This window comes from Suillus bovinus (genome assembly GCF_016758785.1).
Source record: "Suillus bovinus strain UH-Sbo-P2 chromosome Unknown EDB93scaffold_369, whole genome shotgun sequence".
In the NCBI taxonomy this organism is placed as follows: domain Eukaryota; kingdom Fungi; phylum Basidiomycota; class Agaricomycetes; order Boletales; family Suillaceae; genus Suillus; species Suillus bovinus.
In genome coordinates, this window is record NW_024542425.1 from 1 (window position 1) to 12,368 (window position 12,368).

Below are 12,368 nucleotides of genomic sequence, written 5' to 3' on the forward strand. Positions count from 1 at the left end.
TAAGTAGCCATCAAACATGCCCTCGAACATGTTGTCGTCGTCGTAGTCTTGACCTGGTGGGTCTCCGGCCCATAGGAATGCGGGAAGATCGAATGCGGTCAAGTTAACCTTGCCGCACTGAATGTCTTTAAGTGCCCTGCGAAATATTAAACTAACGTGAGATGAACTTTAAAAAACCTCACTTGTCGGCGTCCTCTGAAAATCTCCCGAGTTCCCTGACCGGACAGAGAAAACGCGCTAGAACAGGGTGGTTGATACCCAAATGGGTCCGCGAACCACTTCCGTCGTATATAGCCGGATGTATTGGGTGGCCCTTGGTGCTGAAGGCTGCGTAATGGCCGATTTGGCTCTTGAGACGTGAGGTGTCCTCAGAGCGAGTAGCCGAGATAGTAGCATCCATCTGATGGATCAAATAAGTACATAATATATATAAATGCGCATGCACTCACTTTCTTGATGATAGTATCGAGCTCGGAGGCTTTCCGAGGGTCGCCGAGTAGAGGTTTTAAGCTTGGAGCGAGCTGAAGCAGCCGAGCATAGTTCCTTTTATATCGTTCTTGGACTTTAGATGAACTGCGAAGCAATAAAAGAATTAGTTCATACTAAGATTTGAGATTGACTTACATCTTTGAGAGTCGCTTCTCGCGACAAACCTGGAAATCTTCGTCTTCCGATAGCTCACCATTCTCCGCATCATCGCGCTGCTGCAGAGCCAAACCTACATCAATTAGTTGTTTTGTCTTACAAAACACGTCGATGCAGCGCGCTATACAGCGTGCAGCAGCGAGAAATTCCTCATGAGGATCGAGGTTGGACTCTTTTTTTCTATATTGAATTGTTATGAATGATCAGAACATTTGGAATGAAATAATCGAGTTACCTTGCCCTGTTCTCATTATCATGATCTGACGAACGGAGTCTTTTCTTGGGCCTCGTGTCCTTGTTTGAAACCGTGGCCTTCTTCGGAGGTAAAGGTTCCGCTGACGATGCTGAGGTTGACATGTGCGAGGACACAGATGAATCAGACGAGGCAGTCGAGTCAGAACGTTTACGACGCGCCATGATGCAGGGGGGGAAAAAGTATTCACTGTGGTCGGTTACTACTTACAAACCCCGCTGTGGCGATGACTCTTTAGCGTGTCATACATCAGTGAACCGACGAAGAAAGTATAATGCCATATATCACGATATACAGTACATAATCACAAGAACTAGCAGGCTCAAGAGGTGTGCAATCGAGAAGTTCAAGACACTAACCTCAGAAACTTCGACGACGCCTACGCCTACCGTGACCGCGTGACCGATCGCTCAATTTAACCATATTAAGTAGTAGCGCATGTTGGATACTCTCATTTCACACAGAGGACAAATTAAAATTATATAGGACTTTTCTATATAGGTTGGGGTTATGAAGGGGTTATTTTAGGTCTTTTCATAATATATGCCTCCAATGGAACTGGTTTCATTGGAGGGACTAGGTATATTCGTATATCAACTAGTTGGCATGCCTCTAATGGAACTGGTTCCATTGGAGGGAGTAGGTATATTCATACATCAACTAGTTGGTATGCCTCCAATGGAACTGGTTCTATTGGAGGGACTAGGTATATTCATACATCAACTAGTTGGTATGCCTCCAATGGAACTGGTTCCATTGGAGGGAGTAGGTATATTCATAAGTTAGAGGTTGTGTGGTATCTACATACCTCAAATATACCTAACTGCCTCCAATAAAATCAGTTCCATTGGAGGTATGCAATGCAATTAGTTGATATATGAATATACCTAGTCCCTCCAATGGAACTGGTTCCATTGGAGGCATACCAACTAGTTGATATACGAATATACCTACTCCCTCCAATGGAACCAGTTCCATTGGAGGCATGCCAACTAGTTGATATATGAATATACCTAGTCCCTCCAATGGAACCAGTTCCATTGGAGGCATGCCAACTAGTTGATATACGAATATACCTAGTCCCTCCAATGAAACCAGTTCCATTGGAGGCATACCAACTAGTTGATGTATGAATATACCTAGTCCCTCCAATAGAACCAGTTCCATTGGAGGCATGCCAACTAGTTGATATACGAATATACCTAGTCCCTCACTTCCTGCAATACCAACACACTCTTCCTCGACCACCCAGGAACAAGATCATCAAAAATAACAAAAATTAATAAAAACCGGGCTGACCCATGCATGAACATCTGGCGAGGAAGTATGTTGAGGAAATGCTGTTAAACAGCTGCTACTCTGCTTTGGCTTCCGCCGACACCTATTCACAAATCTAAAGTTGCTGGCGACACTGTCTACTAATTGTGGCGGTGCTTATGCTGTTACCTTTTCTGCATCAAACACCAGCTCAGCAAACTGGATTTTGCCGATTTCATAAAAGGGTGGGTAGGTCAAGACAATGAGCAGTACACATGCCTCCTTACATCGATCCTCATGTCATCAATGTGGTATTTTATGTAACTGGGTTGCCGCCAGACATATAAGTACAATGACTAGTATGTTATATGGAAGCTATGATTCATATTCCTCCTGACTGGGCCTTGGCCACAACCCATATTGCTAGTGAATATGTCTCTCGCCAGTTCCTAGCACTGATCGGTGGACGGCCCAATGCTATTCCCCCACTCAAACTAGATTTTGTCATGCTCATGGCATGCTCAAAACTGGCTAGTACCCTCGCCGATGCCTATCGGAACCCTGGTATGACTCTTTTGGCAGTGCCTTATGTGATCTTTAATCTCATCAATATTAGTCACTATCAATTTAGATGTAGTCAGGTATGCAGATGTTCTGCACATGATGGAAAAAGGCATCAACCCTGCTCACGAAGACAGGCTTCTTGCCCGGATGTTCATGATTTTGTGGATATCCCACAAGCAGGCTACTCCAGGTACTGCTCCATGGTCAATACTTTGTAGAAGTAGTATGGAAATTGAATTCTGCTTAATATAACCGGCACTTCACTGAAGGCTATGTGCAGAGCTGGCCAGGGCAGGCACCACCAAAATAAATGGACATGGCAGGCACTGCCGCAATGAATGGGAGAAGATTAGCAGGTGTTTCACTTCACTTCTACAACACCCCTCACCAGGTGATTCCTCACCAGATATTCTTATATGTAGGCTTTGGTAACTGATCACTGTATTGTGTAATCAGAGAAAAGGGGAAATTACAAGTATTCAGGTATCTACATTTCTTCACCAGGCTGTGCCTCTGCCTGGTCAACTTCATCCAACAAGGATTCCACCACAGGAAGAACCCTCTCATGAACCTGTGCAAGGTGATGCAGGCTAATTAGATCTTTGAAGATCCTTGTTAACACGTCTCTGCTTTCACAGAACGCCATGAGCATCATCCTATTGCTCTCCAACACTTCATCCGGCTTGGGATCCCAGACATCATCTCCTGGGCCCAAGGCGCTGCCAACCATCATCTGTGCCAGATGATCAACTAAGAGATATTAGCATGTGCCATGCTGTGTCAATGAAATACACTTACATTCTTCCCCACAAAGGCGATTCAGAACATCTATTGCTGCATGCTCGGCGTCACCGACCAAAGATTTCAGTGTGGGCCAGTCCAGATGCCCGCTGGTGTGGGGCAATACAAGAGATATGGATGGTCCTGGTGCTGCATCTGGGATTGCAGGCAGCGATCCAACACACAGCAAGGCAACATATGGTGAAGGTTGCGGTACACGAATGAGCTCTGATTGCCACTCCCCAATGGGGGAGGGAGGCTCACATTCAAACCGGAATGCTGTACAAGATGGTCAATACTAACTAAAAGGAGATTATGTTACTTACATCTATTATTGATATCATAACCAACATGCCTTGTATCTTCCTGGGCCGGCACCAGTCCTTGTGGTCGGCGGGGTGACTGCCATTGGGACATTGAAGCCAAGGTTGAATGGCTTTGTTGTTGGCGGTGACGGAGCTAGTGCCGGGGTACCCATGGACTGCACCAGAAGATTGAAGCCCAGATTGAATGGCTTGGGGGCTGGCTGTGCGGATAGAGGCAGGGCGAACCCCAAGTTAAATGGTTTCGGGGTGGGGAGCGCCGGGGATGAGGGCGGTATGGCGGCAGGAATGCTCAAGTTCATGCCAAAGTTGAACCATGGTGTAGGAGGTGCTGCAGATGGAGCTGCGCCAATATCAAGATCCATGCCAAAGTTAAATCTTGGCGCCATCGGTGGCTGTGCAATAGGCAGAGACATGCTGAAATTGAAACCTGAGGGTGTCAGGATGGTGCATTGCTGAAGTTGGGAAGATCAACTCACGTGGGCCACCGACATTCACCAGCATTCCAGCTTCACTGCTATAGGAAGATTCGTCCATTTCCATGGGTGATTCAAATTGTACTTTTGCTTGGTATGGGCGATTGGAAGGATGGGACATGTGATGTTTGACAAGAATGGAGAATTGGAGGGCTTTATCCAACTGATTATATATCTGATCTGGTTGTGGATCGCAGAAGTTGAAATTGTGGCACCTGAACAATGGATTGACTAACTGGCAACCCCCGGACCACGTGATTCTCAAACATGCTTGCTGTGTGTTCGGTGCTAAGAAGCGACTGACTTCAAATTTTGTATAGATATATATTATCAATGCCGTTCTCTCCCATCTTGCAATTATTTTCCACACCATGCCCACCGCTGAATTTTCTAACACTGCCATGGGCGATGCTGCAGAGCAGATTATGAAAGTTGTACAGAAGGCGGCAAAGCTGAGGGATGGTCATCCCGATTACCTCAAGCTGGCTGTGGAAATTGGATATCTGATGGTCAGTGTTCTTTTAATAGCAATGTAGGGTCATGTGTTGACTACAAGTAGTCTACGGTATTTGCCACCCATGGTATGTCTGCAACGACCATCCCGCTGATTGTCCTTTCAGCAGCCATGGAGATGCTGGAGCACCTGGATTCGGTGAAACAATCATTTGCCAGTGCACCTGTATGGGCCAAGATCCAAACTGATGATCCCCAAATCCAACAACATCCTTTGAGGGAGAAGGCACAAAGCATTACCGCTACCAGGCCGCAACCTAATGTGGTGGTGAAAGCAGCCACCGGCATTGCCGGTATGGCGGCCACGGTGAAGGTGAAGCCTAGGCCGAAGCCAGCAAAGCCAATGCCAAAGAAGACAAAAGTGGCGCATGGGTCCCATGAGTCTCAGGCAAATGACGCAGGCCATACTCAAGGGAAGTCACCGCCGGCATATACCTCCTCCCAGAAAGGTAACTTCCTTTGCATGTCTTGCCACTGCTGCAGAGGTGGTGGAAGATTGTATGATCTGACTGGTAAAAAGGTGGCGGCGGGTCAGCATCACATCATTGATTTAGGCAAGCACAAACCAATGCCGGAGGTGGTTGTTCTCTGTCCTTATTGCACATCACTACTTGCTCTCCATCATGAGAGAAAGACTGATCGTCCTCCCCTTCATCCAAGCTTTCCTCAAGGACAGCATGGGCCTTGCTGCGGCAACTGATCCAGTGGATGACTTGCTGATGACTCTTCACTGGCGGCACCCTGTGATGGTCGGATATTACTGCTTCTTCCCCATCATCAGATGATGGATACTCCTCCCTCTCATCCAAGCTTTTCTTACTCTCCAGTAAGTGTTTTGAGGCTTCCATGGCCTTTGGGGCATTATGAGCCTTGTTGTGGCGGCCGCTCAACTGGCGAATGACTTTCTGATAAGACTTGGCTGGCGGCTCCATATCGCCATCAGTATCTTTCCAAGCTTTGAAACAGAAGGTGGGACAAAGCTTCTTTTGCTGCTGACCATACCAGAAATTTAACAGAGTAGTAGCACTGGCTTTGTCCATCTTGGACGGTTCCACAACCTGTATGTCTGCCGGCCAGTAGGTGCCATTGAAGAAATCTGATTGATTCTTGATCAAATCACTCCAGGGCACTGCCGCCTTGACTTTCTCTGTTCCCATGCACATCCCTGTGAAACCTTTAGAATGGTCAATGTTAGGAATGGGATTTCCACCTACTGTAATGCCTGGTCAAGAATGACCGAATGACATGCTGCTTTTCGCCCCGTTTCAAACCCATAGTTTCAGGGAGCATAGGCTGGATGTGACGACCTGTGGAACATTATCATCTTGGACATCTGATAATTGCTCATTGTTAGGACAACAATGAGGACCAGAAGCAGGGCATCTCACCAAATTGTTCCCCAGCATATTGCTGCTATTCCGGCATAAATATCTCATCCCACTTCCTTGTCTTCATGAAGCTTTCGGCGCCGCCAAATTGATCATTGTGGTCATGTCTATGATCAGACATTAGACCTTCGGTCAACAAGAGTCCAAGATGACACTCATGCTCCTAACATCAGTTTGCCTTTGCTGTCCTGCCATGCTAACATCACAAAGACCCTCATCCTGGCCTGTTTGAACATTTCAGTTGCAAAATGCTCTATCATATCAGCACCTTTGGTTTCGCTCAGATTGTCCTGGACTTCAGGAGGAGCAGCTTCATTGTTCCACTTATCTGCAAGAACATTTGCCTCAGCCTTCTCCTCAGTCGACAGACTAGCGAGCACAGTCTTGGTAGCCTCTGGCCACTTGGCAATCATGGCCTCACTCACAGGCATCTCTCCAGTCTCCTCTTGGATACGAGCCTTGTTTTACTCAATTAAAACTTGGTGAACTGTCCATTTCTTGTCATATTAATGAGAGGCTTTGGGGCTTTCCGATGACATTGGTTGTACAACCACTCCTTGTATGTCTATTGTAATAAATGAATAGCCAGCAAACAGATAGATCATACATTATTTCATACCTTTTTTCGAGCTTTCAATAAGGCTTTGTCCCAAGTGGGAGCTTGAAGGCAGGCTTCCTTGTGTATAGCCTCTCAAATGTGGTACCGTTGTTTACCTTTGACAGACCTCCAGTCCTCTAGGTGGGCCTGGAGGACTGCAATTTCTGCCTTGATCAGAGGGAGCTTGGTCTGCTGGGGCATGATGACAGGAGATTTACTCCTGGCCATGTTACAATGAAATGGATGGTCAGAGAGTTGAAAATTGTCAGTCCTAGACCCTTACTCGGCTCTTTTCAGTGCCTTCATGTTATGTACATCTAGCTACGTGATCCACCTGCATACAGACCTGTATTTGTTCTTCTTGTGCAGCATATGATTGAAGTTTTCATAAAGTTTTTAAGCAACACATTACATTAGCTGGGCACCAGAGTAGGATAATCCTGGATGGAGGAGCTAGCATGAACAAGCACTGGGTAGTTTTTACTGGCATGTTTCATATTGTATACTATATATGTTACAAATGCATCAATTTCCATAATGTCCAGCTAAAGTTGTTGGTGTTTGTCTTAATCTAGTAGTGAACAATCCCCTAGCTTCAATCATACTCATCTTCAAAATCATGAGGTCCTTGGTAACTTTTTTCTGGACAACCTGGAATGTGGGACTTCATCAATGAATTATTATAATGAGCTCAGGAGGATGACCACATCTGTCTTTCTTCATCTTGTGCTGGTGAGACCATTCATTGTTTGGCGGCGGTGTGTTGATATTTTGGCAGGACCGTACCGGGAGTTAATGAGGGTGGCTAGGCAGTGGCGGCAGCTCAAGCTATTGAAATGGAATGGTTTCGGCCATGAGTCCAAAGATAAGAAACCTGGAGATCTTGCTCTTTTCTGTCCAGCATGTCCCCAGCCAGGCATCAATGTCACATTGCCCCCTGAGGACTAGCAAGATGAAACCAACTCTAAATCTGACCTCCCAAAGCCTAGTTGGCTCTATTCCAGATTCCTGGTCATGGATGCAACTTCAAAGCGGAGCACCTGTACGCGGCGAATCCCATGGATGAAGTCGCCCTCATGGATGGTTGTGCCTTCATAGTTAGCGATGGAACCTACAAGGCGCATCTCACACAGGCAAAGGATGCCATTCAACAGTCCGAATGCAACAATAATTGTGTTGTAAATCAAGCAAATGCCTCCCGGCACAGACTAGAAGCAACTGGGATCGGTGGTTGTGCATGTGCAAGGCATGGTTGCTTTGTTCCACATGCAATGGTCGATTTCAGAAGGGAGAAAGGTATGCACATTGACCTTGCCATTGAGACACTGGCAAACAAAGACCAGGCACTATGAACATGGACTATGCTTTGTGCGAGGCATTGAAACACAATGCCAGCAGCATTCGGCGTGCACTAACATTCTATGATGTTATACTGCCAGTATCACAAGTATCTCAGAGATCGGGTATCTGACAGCCCATTCTTAGAGCTTGACAAAGCACTGGAAAATTGTGCCGGAGATAGGTCTCTGGCATGTGCATGGCCACCAAGATACCTGCTATGTATGATATGCCTCCCAACTTTATCACCGGCGCCGCACAAATTGACGGCGAAGATCATGGAGACATTGTGGGCTCCATTGAATATCATCTCTTCTTTGGCGAGGGGAATGGGCACACCTCACCAGAAGGAATGCCTGGACTATCAAATGAATGATTGCAATTTCATGAAGATAATCAGGATGAGTGGGTGTCTTATGTCTGGCAATCATAATGGACTCACTGACAAGTGCAGGCAAGACCCTTTGCCGAAAATTCAGGCAAGCCTTGAAAGGAGTTGCTGAGACACACCACATTCCAGAAGCTCAATGAGAGCACTGATGCGGCAAAAGTGACACAGTGGGAAGACCAGGACAGACATGCACAGCAAAGCCGCAATTGTCAATCCAAAGGCTATGGACATATATGAGGTCCAACTACAAAGAGGGTATACAGCATATATTTACTATTTACTTATTTTCATAACACTGACTGCCAGCTAGCACCAACACGAAAGGAACAAGAACTGTAGTTGTTAGTAGCTAATGGTCGGCGTCCTGGGGCGGCATCCCACCGAAAGCCAGCAGTTGGATATTGCTCGCCGATGGGAGAGACTCCAGGGAGAAATTAATCGGTGGTTGGCACAGTGTCTCAGTTCCTTGGTGATGGGATAGGGGATGGCATATCCAGGTGATGGAGGATGAGCTGTTCATGCTTGAGGAAGAAGAAATTGACTGAGACGGCAGATAAATTCAGATTATTCGAGCCCAAAAAGACCGGTCCTACCATGCCATCGATCCTGGGCCCAGCACGGTGCTCTGAACTTGGTGCCGCAGATATGATTCATCAAGAACTGGCACTTTGGGAGGGACAGGAAAATGATGCCCTGCACAATATCAGAGTGCATCTGGCAGACTAAGTGGTTATCTTCCATACCACCATCAGAATGGCGAAGTCCCAAGCCATGTCTACCAGAGCTTGGGCTCAAGTGCATTCAGTTGACAGGGCAGTGAGTATCAATGCAAGCATTTACTCAAAGTGCTGGACACATCTGGCTAACCTCAGCGCTGCCGATGAATTATTGGAGAGATATCGCCCACTGCTAAAGGAGCATCTGAAGGTTATCACAGTAGTAGCTGATCCAAATGCAAGAGGACAGAGAAATAAGACATTGGCCTGGTTCTGGTCAATGGATGTGGAGGGGGATTCTGGTAACAGTAATTGGCTTAATGAATGTGAGTTAATTGTGCAGTTGGAATGCACAGTGCTGACATTATACAAAGTTTACCGTGTACATTGGCTTCGTGCCAAGGCATTAAAAGACTGGTAGGAGGAAGAGCACCTCCTAGTGCAGCATGAGATGAATTGGACATGTGATTTCATTATGCATAAATCAGAGGAGTGGAGACGGTTGGGTGACCTCACCAAGGACAAAGTTGGACACCAAGTGTATGCGGCACAGCAGTGCAAAATGTATAAACATTTGTATCAGGATGCCATGGATGCATTCAACAAATCAAAAGATCCTACCAACATAAAGGCAATGTTATCCAAGGTAGAATAGCTGTAGAATAGTTATTACTGTATGATCTTGTACTATACAATCACACTGTCATCACCGGCACAATGTGTACCGCCGCACCCTTGGTAGCACTGGATAGTAAGTCTGGTGCTGGCTTTCTAATTACTACAATACATGGTAATTGGGGGCACTTTATAGGGCTTACTCTCCCTCCTTCTTCAAGTATTTTACCAGCCGCTGTCTTAATAACAGAGGGTCTTATATAAAGTCGTGTAAATGTAATGACACCACAATTACACTTTGGATAAGACTGCTTGCCAGTCCTCGATTAACACGGTCTATGACTTTTCCTATTTCGTGGTAGATAACGTGTGAGTTCTTGGGAGGCTCGCTAAACTAATCTTTTATAAAGATCAACCTAGCCGGAGCTTTACTTTTCTTTATTGAAACTCAAATCTCTTGTCTAGGAATAAGCTTCTAGACACGTAATTTGGTTTCTGGAATGTATTTGCCTAGGAAATCTCCTTCTAGGCTCTGGACTTGGATACTGGAACTAGTGAGACATGGTCTCAAATATACGAAATATGACCAAGATCGCTTGGTCTATGGACACCTGACTGTGAGACAATGGCCTCAAATATACGATATATGTTCAAGATCGCTTGAACAAAGGGGACTATAACTTGACCAAGATCGCTTGGTCTATGAGACTACTAGTGAGACGTGGTCTCAACAATATGATAGATGACTAAGATTGCTTAGTCAAAGGGCACAGAGCAATGAGACAAAGGGGTCTCAAAGACAATATATATGACCAAGAACGCTTGGTCTATGGCACTAATAAGTTTCTAAGGTAAGAAACTTATAATCTCAAGGGAATTCTTTTCCCTGCACTTGTCTCACTTCAAAGGGACTAACTTTGCAAGTGAAATATCTGAGAGGCAGATTGCTACAAATGGGAGATCATATTTTTTTGGGGGAGAATGGGCTCTCCTTATATACATTTTGTGTGGGAAAGTAACCTAGGTTCACAAACAATAAAAATAAGGAGGACCAATCAAAATATTGGGTCAAACCCAATAAAAGAATAAAATACAAGTGAAAGATGGAGCTATGACATCATTGTGGAGCAGAACATTCTGGAATGTGGAGTAATGACATCATAATGACATCAAGCGTGACATCATTGTGGAGCAAAAGATTCCAGAACCTTCCATGAGTGAGTCAGAGTGAGTCATTGTGGAGCAGAATATTCTAGAAGGAAATGACATCATGGATGATGTCATTGTGGAGTAGAATAATCTAGAGCTTGATGACATAATATCTTTCAACAGAATACCTGCAGGAGTATCTGTGGAGTCTTATGACATCATAATGACATCATACCCTATGGGTACAATTTTATGAAGTGTCAGGTGAGTCAAAGCATCCTAATGAAAAAGTAAAGTAAAGAAACACTAGAGAAAAGTAGGTAGCAAAAAATAAGACAGTTGGCAGGAATTGAAACGCAGTCAAAATAATACAGTTGGCAGGAATTGAAACACGGTCTTTTGGATAGGTTTTTTTATAGGCTTTGTACTTTTCTCTATGGTTTTCTCTAGCCAAAGTGAATAAGCCAAAGGCAAGGCTATACCTTAACCTTCATTTCCCTTCTCACATCAACTAGGTCTGAATGTGATTCCCATCTCACATTAGACTTTTTCCGTCAAAACATATTTAGATCATGAAACTTGGGGAAAACTGGAAATATGGACCATGGTTTGAAACCAAGGTATGGGTTGACTAGTCTGAGGACTAAGCTAACAGACTTTATCTTTTGAGGGTCACCTAGTATTCATGTCCATGCATGATTCCCACATCATGCAGGACACCGCTCTGTTGCGGCGATGGCAGCGCGTACATCCTGACCCAATGCAGTCTCCATCCTCATCAATGATGCCGCAACCAGCCGCGCCTCAACAACCTATTTTCTAACAGTGCCACTATGTGCTCCCCTTCTTGTCTCATGCCAGCCTGGATGTTGGCCAACTGCTGTGCGACCGGTGTTGACCTTGAATCCACCAATGTTGCCGGTGTCACAAGCAACCGGCCCTCTGGCTGCATTGAAATTGTGAGATTTTCTAAGGATGAGCAGAAACAAAACTTACCAATTGTTCAAAGTGGGAATTGACCATTGCCCTAATCTGACAGAAGTTGGGGAGGTTCGTTGTAAAAGTATTGTAGTCGGTGGTGTGAAATTCTTCGGTCCACCATGTGTTACGACTTGGATGGTATCTGTTGGCGATGCTCAAACAGAGCGTGTGTCGTCAACGGTCGAGGACGTCCTTGGGCTAGCCCAAGATTAGGGGTCTTACTTGGCGACGTGTCAGCAAGTAAGATTTGACGCCTATGTCTGAATCGGGTAGCTTACGTCAAGCAGATGCTAGACGATGAGCTGTATCTGCCAAGACTTACGACACCCAAAGGTTAATCGTAAGGATCGTCGTTAATTAGAAGGACAGAAGTCCGACTAG

The 12,368-nt window shown here is 45.5% G+C and overlaps 1 protein-coding gene across 1 annotated transcript; it reads right to left on the reverse strand.

Annotated features, from left to right (window-relative positions):
• Positions 1-3: 3 nt before the first annotated feature.
• Positions 4-400, reverse strand: EDB93DRAFT_1098524 (uncharacterized protein; the record flags this gene model as incomplete). The annotated part of the gene is made up of 2 exons (XM_041446894.1): positions 4-136; positions 183-400. Coding segments are annotated over 2 exons (351 nt in total), but the record flags the coding sequence as incomplete, so codon positions are not given.
• Positions 401-12,368: the final 11,968 nt, after the last annotated feature.